Here is a 20,228-nt window from a genome sequence, read left to right as displayed (position 1 = left end):
ACACTGAAAATACAAAAAAAACCCAGAAACGAATCTGCATTTGGCGCTCACCACAAGGGGGCGCCCTTGGCAACTGCCCACTTTGTCCAATGGGAAGAATGCTTCTGCCTAAGGGTAAATGTATGCTTTTGAGCTATCTTGCTACCTCTCAAGCTAGAGGAATTCCAAAAACTCTATTGTCACGAGGCACACAAACCTAAGTGGAATTATACATTCTTAAGAAAAACTAATATTTTTGAAGCTTTCTGTAAATTAAGTTACTTGTCATTTCTTGCCAGGGACCAAGAAACGTGTCCAAATCTGGTAACAGCATCTAAACAGAACAGCAACATCACTCTGTGAATAACTGCCTGATTTTGATACTTACCTGTTTTCCCTTTGTGATGCCAAACCACTTAGTTAGTTTTAATACATTTTTATAGTTCCTTTTTAGACTGTTCAAAAGCCTTCGGCGCCAAATTATTTCTGACAAGAGTGTGAAAATATGGCGACACACCTTTTTGCCTTTTATTGTCTTTTTAAATCATTTTATGATTGTCAGCAGATTTTTATTGTGCTTCAACAACTCTGGACACCTTGGGGAGATAGAAACAGCAGGGCATAATTTGTTTAGATCAAAACATTCAAAGGGCAGAGCAAGGATGCCCACAGTGGGAAGATATCCCAGCAAAAATACTAGATGCCTCTGTGCCAGCCAAGCACGGATTCTGGATTCTACAATCCATTACAGAGTTTGGCTCAAGCCGTACAAAACCCATTCCTGATTCATACAAAATATTATGTCCTGCCGAAAAACAAATCCACTCAGGCATAGTGCCTAGGGCATCAAAATGTGTGTGTGTGTGCACACACAAGACTGACAGCTGCATTTTTGCAAGTTTAAGGGAACACATTTTTACACATAGTAAACTAAAATGATAAGCACAAAGGCCCATTTCATCTGCGTCATTGGTCTAAAGCACATATTAGAACTGTAATGTGGAATAGGGAAACTGAAGTTCCTCTCTGTGATGCTGAATTTGGATATGAGCCACTACATCCTCAGCAGACTAAAAACAAAACAGTTCTTTGCATAAGCTATAGCTTAGTCCCCAGCAAAAGCCTTACAGGGCAATTTTCTCAGCCACCTTCCTGTCCTTGATTGCATTTGTGCTGGTGGGCGGGAGCAGTGATCCACTTGATACAACACGACAGTGCCAGTCCAAATTAAAAGAGCCATTTCAGTTACATTTAAAATGCTACTGATGCAGCACATAGAGAAGGCCACAGTTTAAACCAGAGGCCACTGTTTAAACCAGGATGGGAAATTCCTGGACATTTGAGGTTGGAGCCAGGAGAAGGGTGAGCTCTTAAAGTCTTGGTTCACCCCTCCTTTCTTCCAGTGATGCTAGCCCTTTCCTAGCATGGCTCCCTGCCCCTTCCGCCCTTACTGGGGCGGCAGGTGCTTGTTTCGCCTCTCCCCACCCCGAGCAGCAACCTCGTCTCATGGTAATTCACAGGTGTCTTTCTCGAAGCCAGGATGTACGATTACCATCAACATTTCACCTCTAAATAGCAGTAGACCACGTTTGCATCCAGCTATCTTACACATCTTTACACCAACCAAAAAATTAGACCACTGTTTACTGAAGTTGTAATAAGGTTAAGTAGTTTGACGGAGGACCAAACTGAGCTACATGTTTTAATGAGTTGGGTTCAGGTTCCCCAGAAGTTCCCTGGACCCAACCCAGGTTCCCCACAGCCACAGCAGCTGTGAGGAATGTCTTTTAAAAAATTAGAGAGAGCCCGAAAAACCACCGGGGTTGGGGGGAAGAGTTTCTAGATAGGATAGTTGGGCAGGCAGTAGAAGCAAAACTAACTTTATTCGTGTACTTTAAACATTGAAATGGTGGGTAGCTGTGCTGCAAGCTGCAAGAGGAAACCTCCATGGGAAACACAGCAAATGGTGGACAGCACAGAGAATTTCAAATGGCAGAAAATGGCAATAAAAACAAAAGTGAGAGCTTCTAAATTGGGTGGAAACATAAAATGTTTCCTGCACTCCACACAGCAAGCAGGAAACGATTATAAAACGTAAAAAAGTTGCTAGTTCAGCGTTTTCAGAATAAAATGTTTGGAGGAAAAATAAAATGTTTCCCAAACTCTTTCAGTAGAAACCTGTGGGGATAACCTACAGGAAATGTTTGAGTTCTGATTATCAATCTCTTGTTATATTTTTGGCCCCAATTCAGTACAGTACATCAGCTTTAAGGATGTGACTAACCAGTATTTCCACACTTACTAACAAAAGGAAAAGCGACAAGGAGAGGGTGTTTAAGAGGAGGAGAGAATATCCCAGGACCAAGAGAATTAAGAAATTACAGTCCTTATCAGATATTACATTCTGCATGTACTGAGAGGCTAGCAACAGTGTATAGATGCTCCCAACATGTGTTGTCACCATGTTGCGGGACAGGGGCAGTGTGCAGATTTTCAGTTTTGGCTCATCTGAACCAGAATCCTGAAAATTAGGATTTTATGTAGTATGTGCAGAGGCTCTATAAATGTGCAAAAGCCGTGTGTTGCCCCTATTAAACAACATGGCAATTGGCCATATCCTAAATGACGTTACTCCCAATGCAGTTAACGGGATCCTCTGACACATAACTGAAATTTCTGAAAAGGATTATTGTAGGGCGGTATACTAAATAATAATAATAATAATAATAATAATAATAATAATAATAATAATAATAATAATAATAATAATAATAATAATAATAATAGAACTTTGCCCCATCCCATGCACACAAGAACCTCCAAGTCTACTATCCAGTGATGCCAAAAGGGTGTTTATGAGATAAGCAGACACATGGTGGACAAACTGCAGCTCCCTTCCATGTCCTCTTGTTTTCACAGAAGGTTACAAATAACTATAAGAACCAAGGAAGTATTGCCAAGGAAATAAATTCTGCTTCTAGCTGAGCAATATTTAATCACAGCCGTACGCACAGTATGGCAGTGATTACAAGATCGAAGCACATTAACAGCGACCCTCGTCAATTTTCCTCGTCAATCTGCAGAGATGTTCCAGATAAATCAAAACCGTGGACATTTCCAATATATTAACAGGACTTGCTTGAATAAACAAGTCACATGTTTTGAGGCAAATATTTAGATCACGTAGAAGGCAATCCAATGCCTTTGCAACATCAGGGCTAATTCCAAGCTTGGTAAAATTAAATCACTTCCTTGCTCCCATGAAATGTGAACCAATCTTTTCAAAGTAACCAGATTTATTCTTTATTTGTGCCTTGTTAAAAAAAAAATCCAGTTTTTTAAGTATAATAAAGTCTATCCAGTCCTGTAAAGTTTCCATCTCCAGCCAGAAAGTTCCTCAGCCGCAACATTGCTTCTCAGTTCTGCGCTTCTTACCTCTCCAACCACCTTCACATCCTCCCGACCGTACCATTCAGGTTCATAGACTTCATGCAGCGACTCTGTAAGCTTCTTAGAAGCATCTTGCATGCCTAGACAATGGGAAGAAAACGGATTTATAGTTGGATGGAAGACTGCCTCACAGATGGATTACCATTTGAGATAGCATACAGACCTACCACTACTGCTTAAAATAAAGATAATACCAATGCACAATTCGATACAGATGAAATAAGGTCAAGGACCAGCCTGGAATTAGAACTAATGTAAGTGAAAGTCATACAATACCTTTTAAATAAAAATAACAATATTATATTAAAAACAAAAATGCAATTTCTTAAAAATGAAGTTTTTTCCTGTCATATTTTTAAAAACAGACTCTTTGTTCCAATGCATCTGTTTTGCCTTGGAAGGCAATGTGGCAGCCTTCCAAAAATCGGGACACTTGAAAAAACCCGCGGGACGCGGGAGAAATTGTTTTAAGGTGGGGCTGTCCCGCCAAAAGCGGGACTTCTGGTCAGCCTATTTTAGGGGAAACTTTCATGGCTGCTGCAGTTTTTAATTTAGTGAAGCTTTCAATTTTAATGTCCTGGCGTTAGCTCTGGTGGGCTTTGGAAGGCACCATGAGTATCTATTTATGGTGAGGATGGCAGGACAAACAAACAAAAATATGATTTGCACGAAGGGAAAAGAGGGGTTAGTTGCTGTCTTTTTGCTTGAGGTTGGGGTGGTTCCTGAGCATTGGAGTGATTCTGTCAGAAAATTTCTTTTTAGTATGCACTTCAACTCATGGTCCTGCAGGAAGGGGCTTCTACTCATTGAGGTGAACGAGCTGACTGTTATTGGCCCTTTCCGCACAACCTTTTAAAACATTTTGAGGCAGGAAATAAAAGAGTTCCTCCATTGAGTTCTGCATTGTTTTTACCCCCAAAATGTTTTATTTCCAGCCTCAAAATGTTTTAAATGAAACTGACAGCATTTCTGTTTGTTTGTTTGTTTGATTTGGAGGGGGCAGTCTCCAAAGCATTGAGCATACAAGAAGTACAGAATGCAGCACAAGGCTGGGAAGCACTGAATCACTGATAGCACATACAAGAACTAAAAAAAAGGAGGGGGGAAATCATGTAATGACAGCCAGGAATTGTTTCAAAAAGGTGAGTGCAGACATACATCATTGTAAGGGGGAGGGGACTGTAAACATTTTAGAAATGTTGTAGGGGATTTGTGTGGAAAGGGCCTTTGTCTAACTCCTGGGGGTAGAACCACAGACACAGCTGTATCTCAGTGTTTACCGGAAGGCAGTTTCGATAAGATGGCACAAAGATGATTGAATTCATGGTTTTGGACAGGGACTTCTAATAGGAGAGGTGAGCTTGGGAGTAAAGTAAGACTCTTTCCGCACATGCAGAATGATGCACTTTCAAGCTGCTTTCAGTGCTCTTTGAAGCTGTGCGGAATAGCAAAATCCACTTGCAAACAGTTGTGAAAGTGCTTTGAAAACGCATTATTCTGCGTGTGCGGAAGGGGCCTTTGTGTGTTCAAGTGAAGCAGTAGAGAATCTCCTCCCCCCAGGATATGAATGGATTTACTTATTTGTAAGTAACCATAACCCATTACAAAAACATCAATAATTATATCAAAAACATTAGTGTACTTAGTGACATAAAATATACAACATTAAATAAAATATACAACAATACAACAATAAAACATAACCACCAATAAAATCATCTCTTAAAAAAACTGCTCTCTTAGCAACCATATTGGACCTTATTTTCTTTGCTGCCAGGGCATAAAAAGACATTCCATAAAAAACATATTCATCAGAATCTGATAATGAAATTATTGATTTCTCATTAATTTCTCAATGTCAAAAGTAGATCAGACACTAAAAGCAAAATAACTTGAAGACTGAAACTCAATAATGTTTAAGATATAATAAATGGACTAGTAAAAATGCTCAGAAGTAAATAAATGATAAAGATTCGATATAAAGTCTCTCTAATAAATAGAAAATGTTATATTGGGATCCATTATGTAATATGTACTTAATATAATGAGGGGTAGAGTTTTTTTTCTTTGATGTAATCTTGTTTCTTTTCTATTACTTCTGCTTTTTTCTTGTTTGTTTAATATATGTTTATTTATTTATTTATTGTTTAGATTTGTAGACTGCCCCATCCCCTAGGGGATCTGGGCATTGTACAACAACATCAACATATATCCAGTTTATCACAAAATGAACAATTATTACATGTATTAAAATCCATTAAAACCATTAAAACAATTTTTTAAAAGTAGATCAGACACTTTAGCCTGGGTTCACCATACAGTGGACAATCAAATATATAATGGGGTGAATCCTCCAGAGCTAAACATCCACAGATATAAAAGTGCTCATCTTTTGGTGTCTGATAATAGCATCTGGCCGAAATTTCCACACCATCAAGGAGGTCAGTGTACCACATTATCCTTCCTGCAATATAAATCTGGACCAATTCAGATGAGCACCTTATTTCAACCCTAAAACATGATTCAACAACCAAGCCTATTAAGAATGTAGAAAGCCAGCCAGGATATGTGAACTCCCCAGTGTTTTGCAGGAAGCACCACATGTATGGTTATCTGACCTACGGGGCAGAATTCATGGGTATGTGCTTAATACATGAGTCCTTGCCACTCAAGAGGAGGTCAGTTCTTTGAAGCTAGGGTTGTCAACCTGGACAAGGTGAGCCAGGTATGTGTACATGAACAGGTATGTATACAAGACCTTCAGGGATCTACTAGCACAGACGCACTTCTGTACAACTCCTCTACTGTTGTGGAGACTGAGTGTCTTGAGTTTGGAGGGTATCAGGCTGAAGAGGAGGATCTTGGAAGAAGAGTTTGGATTTATATTCCCTGTTCTCTCCTGTAAAGAGACTCAGATGGGCTTACAAACTCCTTTCCCTTCCTCTCCCCACAACAGACACCTTGTGAATTAGTTGGGGCCGAGAGAGTTCTGAACAAATAGGAATGTAGGAGTGGGAAAACAAATCTGGTTTACCAGATTAGAGTCCGTCGCTCATGTGGAGGAGTGGGGAATCAAACCCAGTTCTCCAAACCTGTGCTCTTTACTTTGTTCCTAAATGATCTGGAACTGGGTATGTGCACTGTAGTGGCCAAGTTTGCAGATGACCCAAAGTTGTTTAGGATGGTTGCAAATTATGGTCAACTGTGGAGAGGTCCAGGAAGATCTTCACAAATTGTGATACACACTGGAATTTGGTCACACTAATAGGGTTAGAGCTTACTGAAAGAGAAATCAGCACTGTAGTTGACAGATCAATGAAAACATCAACCCAGTGCACCAGAGTGGTGAATGAGGCAAAATGTATGCTGGGAATTATTAAGAAAGCAACTGTAAATGAAACTGCCAATATTATAATACTCCTGTATAGTTTCACAGTGTAGCGTCATTTGAAACGCTGTGTGCTGTTTAGAGATGGCGGTTCTGGAGCTCCGATCCAGCAGTTCGGCCCGAGCTGGGCGTGGCTCGGGCAAGCTCGGGTGCTGCTGGGCCGAGCAAAGGCCCTCCAAACATCAGCCGCTCCGAATCCATGAGGTTCGGAGCGGCGGATCCCCCAACTGCAGCTCACCGTGATTCTGGAGGAAAAAATCCTTCTGCACACACGAGGAGCCCTCCAAGGGCAGCGTGGGATCCCTGCCCCCAATAAAGAAAAAACCCTCCACTGCGTGCATGCAGACGAGCCCTGCAAGGGCAGCGTGGGATCCCTGCCCCGGCAAAAGAAAAAACGCTTCCGGGCGCACGCAGCTGAGCCGAGCCCTGCAAAAAAGGAAAAAACCCCTCCCAGCCGGCAGTTTAAAAAAGAAAGCAAACACTCCCAGCTGGCAAGGTTTGGCTGGGAACACACACACAGACACACACACAAACACACACCTGTGGCACAAAACTTCAGCACCCCAACCCAAAATAATCCCCGCAAAACCCCCAAATTCCCCCAGCAAACTCCATTCATTCGTGAGAAAAAAAAAAAAAGCGGGGAAAAGGGGAGGCGCCAGCTGCTTTCACTAGGTGGGAGGGTTGGGGGGGGGGGGACACACACACACTCCTGCGGCAACACAACTCCAACACCCCAACCTGGGGAAAATAACCCCATGTAACAGCCCCAAAATGACCCTATACTCATCACACTCGTTAAGCTGCTGCTGCTTCCCCGTCTGATGACTGAATTATGAATGAATGAAGCAAGGCTAGGCTGGGCTGCCGTATTTGCTGCAAAACTGGGGATATGGGCACCCACTTTGAGGGCCCATAACTTTGCCCCCCCTGAACCAAACTGCACCAAAATTGGGGGGTATCATCAGGACAGTCTCCTGATGATACCCTGCAATTTTGGTGACGATAAACCCCAAAATGCGCCCCCTGCAGGACAAAATGTGAAAACAAAACAAAAAATAAAACCACATCCGAATTTCTCGGATGTTCCTGCAGGATCGGATGGATCCGAGCCTGGTAGGCTCGGAGCTCGGCCAATCCGAGCTCCTCTATCCAAGCTGGCCCAAATCCGAACTGGGGCCGAATTTTTTGCCCTTCTACCAACCCTAGTGCTGTTCTAGTCACTGTATCTCAAAAAGTACATATGAGGGCCACCAAGATAATTAACGGGTTGGGGTACCTTTCCTATGAGGAAAGGTTGAACAATCTGGGACCTTTCAGTTTAGGAAAGAGATGACTATTGGGGTGGGGGACATGATGTGTCCCCCTTTTTGGGCTCTTTACATCTGGGCCCTTTTTCATCTAATGGGACTCGCCGTCCCTCCCTCTTGGGGAGGATTTAAAAATGGGATTTTGTTGGACGCCTCTTATTATTCTTACTGCTGTTTTAGCAATTATATTTATAACTGTATCGAGATTTTATGTTGTACACCGCCCGGAGCCCCTTGGGGATGGGGCGGTATAAAAGTCTAAATGAATGAATGAATGAATGAATGAATGAATGAATGAATGAATGAATGAATGAATGAATGAATGAATGAATGATAGAGGTTCGTTATATTATGCATGGGCTGGATGCAGTGGACAAACTATTCTTGTGATGCTACAGTTCAACAGATTCTTCAAGAATTCTCCCACTTCTGACAGAACAGACTTGAACAGATTTCATAGTCCTACTAAGAAAACCCTGGAAATTATGGTTCTCCAAAGGAAGTTAGACAACTCTAACAGAAAGTTCTTAGAACGCTCAACAGACTATAATCCCCAAGATTTTTTGAGGAAAACCATGAGAGTTAAAATGCTCTAGTACTTTTGTAAGTATATAGCACAGACAAGCTGAAGCAATTGATTTTGGCGTGCTAAAAATGTAGAAAACCAATATGACCACAGAGCCCAGCAGGTACGAAAAACAAGGAATGGATCCAGTGTGGCATCACGGTTGAGGTACCAAGCTACAACTGGGAAGACCCAGATTCAAATTCCTACGCAGCCACAAAGCTCACTGCGTGATCTCATGCCAGCTGCTCTTTCTCATGTAGCACAACCTACTTCACAGGGTTATTGTGAAGATAAACTGGAAGGAAGGAGAATGGTAATACACTACGTTTAGCTCCTTGGAGGAATAAGATCTCGAGAAAAATGTGCTAAATAAATAACTAAAATGTACAACAGTGGCTCCAGTCCAGAACCTTCCAACATGGTGCATGTGGATGCCATGGGACCTACCAGCACTTTCCCTGGCACCTGCCAATCTTTTCAGAAAGTGGGCAGGGTCATTGTAAGGGAGGGCTTGTTATTGGCTGCCTTCACTCTCATGAAATGGCTTTCCACAGATGTGGGCGCTACTGGAGGATGAGGAGGAAATAGCTCAATCAGTGTCTGGCCCCAGTTTCCTCTCAGGCTTTCCTTTGTTTTCTTTAAATCCTCAGTCTCTTTCTCCTTCTCCACTGGGGTTTCCTTCCTCTTCCACCCTTCTTCTGCTATTCTTTTACAAAGTGAGGAGGGAAGTATTGTGTTTGGCTTGGGTCCTGTGGCAGCTATTATGGATTCCATAATAGCTGTGGCAGCTATTATGGATTCCACAAACACCCAAATGAGGCTGATTTTCGTATTGCTCTGGGGAACTATTATTTCACACTGCTACAAATTAATCTGTCCAGATGGTAAGAAAAGAGACAATAAAGCATGACTGAGCATAAATATATTGTCTTCAGAGGGCTCAATGGCTAAAAAATGTACATATTACAGAGGAATTTCTACTCACACCTGTCCTATTCTTAGCCAATGTTGCTCAACTCTCTCCAGAGCATACTGAATATGCAACATAACATGCGTTTCTTTCATTATCGCACCAGAATGAAAATTCAGCTCAATCACAGTTCGGATACTGGGCAAATAAAAAAGAATGAGTGAATCCATATACACATGGTGTTTTTGTTTTTTTATTATTCAGTATTCTAGTTATGCCTCTACTTTGCAAACATTAAAAAAACTTGATTAGAAGCTATTCTTCAGCCGTATGCTTGGCTTTAGGACTGTGAATTACCTTGTTCTGGCAGGGGATTGGCAAAGCTCCTCGTTCTCTGCCCTCACTCAGTAAAGTAGTGGAAGCTGGGGGTGGTGGGAAGGCATAGATGCCTGAAGTGATATCAGGATGCTCTACCAATTTTCAAATCTCTGTGGTAAAAACCATAGAAATATTTGGAATTTCCAGAATGTCATGTCACTTCCTGTTCCAAAACAAGAAGCAACATCCCAGAATGATCCACCCTTCCCGCCCCCCGTACTACTGAAGACTGCTAGGCAACAGCTGGTGACCTTACTTGACACCCCCCTCCCTATCACAGAAATTAAATTGAATTAATTTCAGCACATTTATTTTTCAGACAACATGCCTCTTCCCATGCCAGGGCCACTGTCAGTAAACGGTGCCTCTAATGGGTTTACAATCAAGTCATGATCACATGGATCACATGGCTCATGCTAACCACTGCACAGTGACATCAGGCCTTTCTCAAGCTGTCATGACTGTGCAAATCACAACAACTGGGTGTGCTGATTCCATGAGTTCCTGGTTGACAGCTCAACAGCGGACAGATAACCAGCCTTCCAGCTATATTAAGTCAAGACATCTGACGTCTTGACTTAATCCTGGCTAAATTAGCAAATCTGTCACCAGTCGCAACAGACCTAAAGATAATTAAGCGGGGGCTGTTGGCTGTATGTCAGGGCTTGGCCACGTTTCAGAATGAAGCAGCCTAACAAGTCAACAGTCAGAGCAAGAGATCAACAAGCAGCTAGTATAAGAAGATCCATTTACATAACTGAAACGATGCAACTCTGCATTCGTGACAACTGACATGTTGATCTATGAAATATCTGCAGCCCAAGAATACTTGGGTGTCCCTTATTAGGAAGTGGTACAGACAAAATATACATAGGAGAACCCCGATTCACTGTTTTGGTGCAGTGTCATAAATCTGTATATGGTCCATATGGATTACTTACAGTCGTTAACCTCTAGTGCAGTGATGGTGAACCTTTTCGAGGCTGAGTGCCCAAATTGCAACCCGAAACCCACTTATTTATCACAAAGTGCCAACACGGCAATTTAACCAGAATACTGAGGTTTTAATTTAGAAAAAACGGTTGGCTCCGAGGCGTGTGTTACTCAGGAGTAAGCTTGGTGGTAGTTGGTGGCTTTGCTTTGAAGCAACCGTGTAACTCTTCCAATGGGTGAATCACGACCCTAGGAGGGTTTACTCAGAAGCAAGCCCCATTGACAGCAACTGAGCTTACTCCCAGGTAAAGGATCATGCTTTAGTTCTTTGCATGAAAATCAGTTGGGTTTAACAGTGCTTAACAGGGTTACCTACACTGCTTCCCCAAAAACTAGGTCTTAAGTTTAATGCTAATAATCGAGCCCAGTGGCCCAGGCCAGCTGGGGGGGGGCACTCTGTTTGCGCGTGCCCATGGAGAGGGCTCTGAGTGCCACCTCTGGCACCCGTGCCATAGGTTCGCCACCATTGCTCTAGTGTTTCCCATTCGGTAAAGCATCTTTAAGATGGCCCTTGGCCTTTGCCTGCCATTCTTACACATACTGATTACCACCTACCTACTGTCTGAGAAATCTTAACTTGAGGATTCTATTCTCTTTTTTAAGGAGACATATATGGTTCTGCACTGAGCCATATTTGTATCTTGAGTCATAGGTTGCTAACCCCTGCTGTATGGCTAGGGATGTGAAGGCCAGGGAGGGGGGAAGTGGTAAATTTTGGAAAAATGCAGGTTTTGAAAGGAAATTTTGGAGAAGCACATTTTAAAAAAAGTCTTGCGAAGAATTCCTTTTGGACTGAGTGAAAAGGTTTTTAGACAAATATGATGGGCTACTCAGTAAAAGAGAGCTTACAAGGGAAGTCTGTCTGAAGACAGGATGTTTACATATCAGGGTGGGAAAATAAATCCCCAAGGAACAGGGGAAACACCCTGATTGGATACACTAACCTGCACTCTGATCGGTGCAGCAACCAGATGACTCTGAGAGGAAGGAGCTCATCTCTTTGTCAGAAAGAGTTTTAGTAGGCTTTTGGATTTTGATTCTAAGAGTGAGCATATTCAGAGGTGCATCTGCCAACCACTGATGCAGGTGATACGTTAGGAATAAGATCTACCAGACCATGGCCACACTGCCCGGAAAACCCACAACAACCAGTTGAATTTGGCTGTGAAAGCCTTTGACAATACAAGGAGATCTAGTTGTTTTATTTAGTGACCAGAGTTGAGGTGAAAGAGCACAGATTTTCCACAAATGGCCATAAATATAAACAGGGATAGGAATAGATTTTCTGGAATAGGAGAATTCCTGAACCTGTTAGTGCGGGATTAGGTGGATTCTGGGCCTTTCCCCACTTTCGTCCTTCCCCTCTATGCCGCGCGCTGCTCTCAGCGTGCAGCATCCCAGGCGCTACCGTCCGTTCTTCATCGACTCGCCAGCTCTGGCGCTGGGCCATCGTGCCACCGTTGAGAAGAGCACCTGGGATGCTGCGCGCTGAGGGGCACGACAGCAGCAGCTTCGGGGCGGCTGCGCTGTCGCCGCCCCTCTCAGTGGGGAGTGCCGAGGGACCCCGCGCTACTCTCCTCGAGTAGAGCGGGGCTTAAGGGAAGTGGGGAAAGGCCCCCTATCTGGTGTATTAGGGTTTTCCTTCAAGTTTTAACTCAAGAATGAGATTTATGTTTGAATTGGGTCGCTAACAAAGTCAAGGGTGTGTGTGTATACTGTGAAAAGGTACAAGCCTGTTAGGGCCCAAAGTCCGTGGTAATCAATTAACTAGTAACATCAGTAACATCAAACTGTGGCATCTGAAATGAAAACTTCTAGAACAGCTATGCAATTGAAACATATAAAGCCCAATTAACATCTGTGCCAGTATCTGAAAACTGAAATTTGAAAACAAAACTGATATTGTACATTAATTATCTCCTGCCTACTTTCCATCTATTTTAATTTTCTCCTATCCTATCTGTTAAATAAATTTTACTTCTGTTTGTTGAAACTGCCTCCTTTGCTGCCTTGATAAAAGGGTTTTGCCAGAGGTTTCTTTCACCTCCTGTAAAGGGCTGAGCAATAGTATTTTAAATCACCTCATGCTACCATCCCAAGCAGCCCAATCGCTGAGAAAAGGCAAAAAATCTGACTAGCTCAGTCACAGTGTGTTTAGTTTGCCTCAGAAAGCTGAGCGGGTGAAGGGTCCCACCATAGCAAGGACATACTCAAGATGTGTAGTATGAAAAAAATGATGCAAGCAGAGGTGGGATCCAGCAGGTTCTCACAGGTTCCCGAGAGTAGGTTACTAATTATTTGTGTGTGCCGAGAGGGGGTTACTAATTGGTGATTTTGCCACGTGATTTTTGCCTTAGTTATGCCCCTCCTCTCAGCAAGCAGTAGAAAAGCAGGAACTTGAAGTAGACTAGCAGGGGAGGTGCACCAGCGTACGTGGCAGCTCAAGCCAAGTGCATTCGCTTTCCTCGGGCCCAAGGATTCTCTCACATGCAGCGGCTGCGTCCTTGCCACAGCCCTACCCAGGAATGCCCCACCCCCATAATGCCCAGCCAAGCCCCCTCAAGCAGTCTCCTCGCCTTCAGCCCCACTGGCCATTAACAATCATTGCTTTTCTGAATCCCACCGCCATGGGAACCTGTTACTAAAATTTTTGGATCCCACCACTGGGTGCAAGACTACAGTGTATCTGGAGAATTAAATATTCATAATTCCAGAGTTTGGTGTAGACACACACAACTGATTTTTAAATGTGAACAAATATTGTTTAAATGTGAATAAGTTTGGTATATGAGTTGATATTTTACAACAGGGACCCCCAGCCTGGTGCCTGTGGGTGCCAGGGTGCCCTGCCAACACCTTTTCTGAAACCAAGCAAGTATTTTCAGGAAGTGAACAAGGCCAGGTTGAGCTTTTGCCCAACAAGGATTTTGGCTCAACAGATTTTTTTAAAATGTTGCTTTGGCAGAAGCTGCCACCACAGCAGAAGGAGCTGCACTGTGCTGCTGAAGTTAAACTGTGGCAATAATTTTGTGGCAGGCTCTGCCTCCCGCAGCAGCCATTTTGTTCCTGCACCCAACAGACTGTGTCAGAATTCCAAATGTTCCCACAGGCTCAAAAAGACTGGGGACCCCTATGATATAATGGGCTTAATTATAGTACAATAGTAAAGAGTGCTGTGATTTTGACATTATAAAGTTTAACAGAGATGTCCAAATATGCTAGCAGCCCCACATATTGTAATTCTATGAGAGAGCTTCTGTCCAAACAACACATTTGCTTTTCTTTAATACAAAACTTGTTTCCTGCCTTCACTTTTTGTTTGTTCCTCCCTCTCAGGTAGCAAAAACTAAGATACTCGTGCTTCACAAATTCGTGTCAGAAATAGTACAATCTCAGATGCTAAATGTAAATGTATGTGTTATGTTGTAAAATCAGTACAATAAATTAAGGTTTGCATATCACATGCATTGACATTTCCCCCAAATTTCCTTTTAAAAAATTCCCCATGCTCCAATGGCTTCAAAATTTCTGAAAATTGTACATCTCTATATATGGCCTCACAAAGCCATTAATTTTGCAAAAATTGCTTTCCAGGATCCCATAGTTAGGGATGTGTTCAGGTGTGACCTGGGGATCTCCCAGAATTCCTGTTCATCTACAGACAACATAGATCAGTTCCCCTAAAGAAAATTGATGCTTTGAAGGTTGGTCTGTATAGTATTGTACCCCTTTTAAGGTCCTTGTCCCCCCAGACTCCATCCCCAGATCTCTAGGAGTTTCCCAACTTGTATCTGGTAATCTTACCCCCCATCTCCTACCGGTGGCCAGGGGATCCTGGCGATCCTACAGACAATAGTGTTGGAAATTGTTGACTTGGAACAAACAGGCAGATGTGTATGAGGGCTACCCAGAGACTACAGGAATATACCTACACAAAAGGGAGTTGTTTAATGCTAAGTCAGTCTTGTGAAATTATTTCTACAAATTCAGTTTTCCCCATATATCTGTACAAGATCACTTAGATGCAATCACTTTAATATGCACCCTTGATTTTATAATGAACACAGAACACTCTCTTGTATTTTTTATACAACAGAATGAGGAGGGGGGGAATCAAATTCATAGCCAATTAATTATGTTTCGTATTAGGTTCCTTGCTCATGTTTCTTCTAATTGCCGCCAAAGTTGGGTGGGGGGGTGGGGGGAATTATATGCATGAATGAAACAGCAATGCAGCATTAATTACTAAATTGGTAGTTGCTAGTAAACGGGATCATTCTATTTAACAAGCAGAAATAAAGAAACAAGTCAGCAAAAGCAGAGTAGGGCAGAAAGATGCTCTAATTCAATGCTTATCATTGGTTCACCTAACCCTTCTGTGCCACCTAATCTGACTGGCAGGGACACTTCAAAAAATCACAGGCACAGGCAAGCGTTTTTCAGCTTTCAATTTTGTTTTCCTTCAACTGAAGGAGTCAGTGGGCATTTCCCCACTTACCTTTGCTGCCCTTTGCTGCGCGCTACTCTCAGCGCGCGGCCTCTCTGGCATGTGCCTGGGTGTCCCCATGACCCCACGCTCTGCGCGGGGTCATCAAAAGGCGCCGTTTTGAGGAGCGCCAGGGATGCCACGCGCTGAGGGGGTGCGAGAGCGGCAGCGTCGGGGCGGCTGTGTTGTCGCCGCCCCTGTAGTGGGGAGTGCAGGGGGACCCCACGCTACTTGAGGAGAGTAGCGCGGGGCTTAAGGTAAGTGGGGAAAGGGCCAGTGAGTCAACCCAAGACCTTCCGCACGCACAGCCTGTGCTCTGCCTCTAGGAGGTACTTCTTAATATGGAGAACAGAATTTGCTCCTCCTGTAGAAGAGCAGATGATTCAATGTAGTGAAACAGGTCCCCATCCAGCATTGGTGGCTGGGGGGACCTGTCAATCCTATATACGGCAGATAGGCAAAACTCACACACAAAAATATGGATCAGAAATCACTTGTGTTATTATTTGGACAAGGGTTGTTTTCCAATAGGTTCCTTATGTAAATATGTGAATATCTTTCCCATATCAGATTAAGTCTACACCTCTGTAAAGTTGTTTTACAGTATCATCCTTATTAGAATTACAACATTGCTTGGGCTGCAGGGGTGTATCCAACAGGGCAAGGAGTGAAATTGTGCCCCCGTGTGGTGTGGTGGCTGGCGCCCCCCTCGCTATGGAGGATGCCAGGGCTGGCAGGTGGCCTGCAGCAGCAAAGAGTGGTAGCCTAGGTGGCAGGCTGGTGGGTGGGAGCACTAGCACAGAAAGAAGAGATGGTAAGTGGAGTTTCTGCTGCTGCTGGTCATGGAGGGGGAGCCCGGAACTGATGTGCCCACCACGCCGCACAGCCTGCCAGGGGACAGCTACATGGTGCTGAACCAGGCTTGTCGGAGGGAGTAGAGCCAGTTCCTGGCACCACCATAGGGGCTCTGGCTGTCCTTTGAGGGATGAGCTGCCACTGAGGGTCTTTAGAGAGGCCATTGCCAGCCATTGTGATGCAGGAGAAGCCGCTCCTCCCCACCATTGCTCCTTCTCCTCTTTCGCTCCCTACCTGCAGCTGCACAGCTGCTTTTCTGGAAGACAGCCAGGGGTGGCACAGAGACACACGTCAGCAGTGTCCCAACAGTTGGCTGGGGAATTTCTGCCACCACTGCCATGGAGGGGACAGATGCTGCGTTGCAAAGGGCCGTCAACAGGAGGGCCTTCCTGGCCTGCTGGTGGGGAAGGGAGGGAGGAGGGTAGGGCAGGTGGCCAAAATGCGCCCCCCACGTGATCCAGGCGAATGGCATCTGGATCAAATTCCCCCCTTCCCACAGATACACCATTGTTGGGCTGGTGCTAGTAGTATCTGATTAAGAAGGTTCTGTTGAGTCTCAACTGACTCAAGGTGACCCCATCCAAGGTGACCCCATCAAGGTGACCCCATCCAAATAAAGCTTTTGAAAAGTGACCTTCATGCCTGTGTTTTCACATCTGGATCAAATTCCCCCCTTCCCACAGATACACCATTGTTGGGCTGGAAAAGGTAGTATCTGATTGTTAGCTGTTCTGTTGAGCGTCCTCAACTGACTCAAGGTGACCCCATCCAAGGTGACCCCATCAAGGTGACCCCATCCAAATAAAGCTTTTGAAAAGTGACCTTCATGCCTGTGTTTTCACATCTGGATCAAATTCCCCCCTTCCCACAGATACACCATTGTTGGGCTGGTGCTAGTAGTATCTGATTAAGAAGGTACTGTTGAGTCTCAACTGACTCAAGGTGACCCCATCCAAGGTGAGGGAAAAGGAGATTTGCCATTGCTTTCTGCATACCAGCCTTGGTCTTCTTCAACTGTCTCCCGTCTATGTACTGACCACAGCGGACCCTGATTAGCTCCCAAGCTCTGACGAGATGAGGCAAAACTTTTGAGTCACGCCGGTGTACAAATCTGTGGAAAATATCTTTCTTTGTCTCTTACCCAACTTCTGCTAAATAAAGCTTTTGAAAAGTGACCTTCATGCCTGTGTTTTCGCATCTGGATCAAATTCCCCCAGAGATAATTCATTGTTAAATATTGGTGCTAGTAGTATCTGATTAAGAAGGTACTGTTGAGTCTCAACTGACTCAAGGTGACCCCATCCAAGGTGAGGGAAAAGGAGATTTGCCACTGCCTTCTGCATACCAGCCTTGGTCTTCCTCAACTGTCTCCCATCTATGTACTGACCACAGCGGACCCTGATTAGCTCCCAAGCTCTGATGAGACGAGGCAAAACTTTTGAGTCACGCTGGTGTAGAAATCTGTGGAAAAGATCTTTCTTTGTCTCTTACCAAACTTCTGCTAAATAAAGCTTTTGAAAAGTGACCTTCATGCCTGTGTTTTCACCATGACATGGGGACTGTCAACAATTCACAGTGACTCAAAAGGTAATTATGTGAATAGCTGCTAAAGCAAAGCCCATATGTGCAAACTGCACAGAAGTTAAAAAGCATAAATAAATAAATAAATAAATAAATATGAAGGAGAAAAGTAGCGCCATTACGCCAAAATCCACAGAATCAAACACTTAGCCCACACAATGGAAAGCCCATCTGCCAAAGAGGGGGAAGAAATTCATACTACTGTTAACAAAAACATATGGCATACAAGCTACAGGTCTCAGTGTCTCTAAATGTAAAGCTAGCGCAAAGCAAGCGTGAAAAGTATAGGAAGCTGTCTAATCCCATTTAGAGAGAAGAACGTTGTTCTGATCTGTACAGTAAGAGATTGTATAACATTGTTGCAACGTATATGAATGGATCACAGCCCACAACATTAAGGACAATGATAATCAATAGCAGCATAGCGCACAACATGGTCTTTTCGTCTTTTATATTTGCTTCAGTTTGGAATTGCGGCACCCAATCAACTTTGACATTTTAATTTGGTACATCATCATTAAACCCATATCTCAACCCATACTCCCAATCCATAATCATTAAACCCATATCCCAATCCAATCCAAGATTGCACATAAGGCAATCTTACCCATTCATTTTCAATGGGAGAGCTGGTCCATGCACAAAGAATGCAAGGCCAGAACTAATTTGTGGGTGGGCGGGCGGGCTCTAAGTGTATAACAGTGTGCTGCATTATTTAAAGAAGCAGATGCATCAGGAAGAAGGCCTACAGTCCTGGTCACACAAATTCTCAAAACAAGAGTCTTTCTGAACTTTACTAGATTCATAACTGGCCCCTTGCTCAAGATGAATCCCAGGCCAGTGTGATGTGCCATCAAAAAGCAGAATTTGGCCCTTAGGAAGATGCAAATTGTGCTCTTCAGGTTATTCTTTACCCAGGAAAAATGCTGTAACAGAATTTTTCACTTGTGATGGGTTCTAAATCTTTTTTTCACCAGCATATTTGCAAAAATTATTAAGGCTTGCAACACTGTATAGAATGTAGATGGAGGCCATTTTTGCACAGTCAAAATATCCTGGGTTGACCAAGAAAAATATCACTGTTCAGCCAAGAATTCCGCAAGTTCCCAGTGCTAAAGTGGGCCTGCCCCAGTGTCGCTCCACAATATTTCCCTTACCTTAGGATTTTCAGAAATTACCCGTTTGGAGGTTCTTTTTTAAAATCCCAATGTGACCCTGCTTGTGCCTGCTACTGTGCAAACACCAATCAGGAGCAGACCCAGTTTATTTTTCCCACCCAGCTGCCTGATCTCCCCGCCTGACATCCATTCAAGCTGCCACTCAAAATCAACAGCCAATCAGAATGCGGGACACTGGGCACGCTCAGATCTGCCTGCAATGTAAATGTCCTGTGCTCGTGTGGAACAAAATGGAGTATTACCTCCCGGTCCTAACTCGCCTCCTGGGAAGAAGCGGGGAGCCATGCGGATGCAGAAACTGGGATAAAAGAGACCTGGTATGTAAGATCCCGGTTCTAACCCGGTTTAATTGTGCCATGCAGAAACAGACGAAGTCTGATGATATTGTTTTTCAGTAAACACAATCAGTGTTCCACTCTGAATGTAAGACCATCCCCTTAAATATGGTTATACATTTTTTTTAAAATCTGCACATAACTCTAACTTGTAGAGGGAACACAGCCTCCCCCTTTTTTTACAGAGCTCATATGGGGAAAAACTAGTAAGCAGGGTATACTTCTTGATGGTGTGAGGTGCTAAGCAGGAGCAGAAAGAGATTGGACAGAATGAAAATGCTTTATTAAAGACATACTTCAACTTGGGGGCGGGCAGTCTGAGCTTCTGCTACTGTTTATGGCCCTTCCGATTATGCTGATCCTGTTGGTCTAGGAGGGTTTCCAGCAATCAGAAAGGGGACTGGTTTCTCTCCAGTTGACCATTGTCTGGAAGCAACTTGGGTGCATAATATGCTCTTCACAATACAGTTGGTTCATGGGAATGTTTCAAAATGACAAAGAAAAATGAAGAAAATGATCACTTTGAATGTTATTACCTTTGATTGCCGCTAAATATCCCCGGAGTTCTTTTTGGAGCCTGGAACCTTCTGCCTGAAACACACATTAGAGCATTGCTATAATCCAGCAGAATGAACACGACCTCTTCAGAAAATAGAATTCTGTTTCCGACATCTTATATAATTGCATAGACAAGCAGTGTTTATCTTTAATGTTTTTAAAGAGCGTGATGCTGTGCTATTGCTAACAAGAAACACCATTTTACAAGATACTCCCTGAGTGAAATGTATCTGTAGCTTGCTTCTACAGTTAACAGAAA

General features: G+C 43.5%; 1 protein-coding gene across 3 annotated transcripts in view; it reads right to left on the bottom strand.

Annotated features, from left to right (window-relative positions):
• The window catches only part of AMPH (amphiphysin), a 73,015-nt gene extending 53,017 nt beyond the window's left edge, over positions 1-19,998 (bottom strand). For all 3 annotated transcript variants that reach the window (XM_048510972.1, XM_048510973.1, XM_048510974.1), the window contains exons 1-2: positions 19,948-19,998; positions 3,415-3,509 (exon numbers count right to left, since the gene is read on the bottom strand). In XM_048510972.1, coding sequence (XP_048366929.1) covers positions 3,415-3,507 — 93 coding nt within the window. In that variant the 5' untranslated portion in view covers positions 3,508-3,509; positions 19,948-19,998. The remainder of the gene's footprint in view (positions 1-3,414; positions 3,510-19,947) is intronic.
• Positions 19,999-20,228: the final 230 nt, after the last annotated feature.

Source organism: Sphaerodactylus townsendi, linkage group LG11 (assembly GCF_021028975.2).
Source record: "Sphaerodactylus townsendi isolate TG3544 linkage group LG11, MPM_Stown_v2.3, whole genome shotgun sequence".
Lineage (NCBI taxonomy): Eukaryota > Metazoa > Chordata > Lepidosauria > Squamata > Sphaerodactylidae > Sphaerodactylus > Sphaerodactylus townsendi.
Note: the sequence above shows the minus strand (reverse complement) of the source record. Positions and strands in the feature narration are given on the sequence as shown.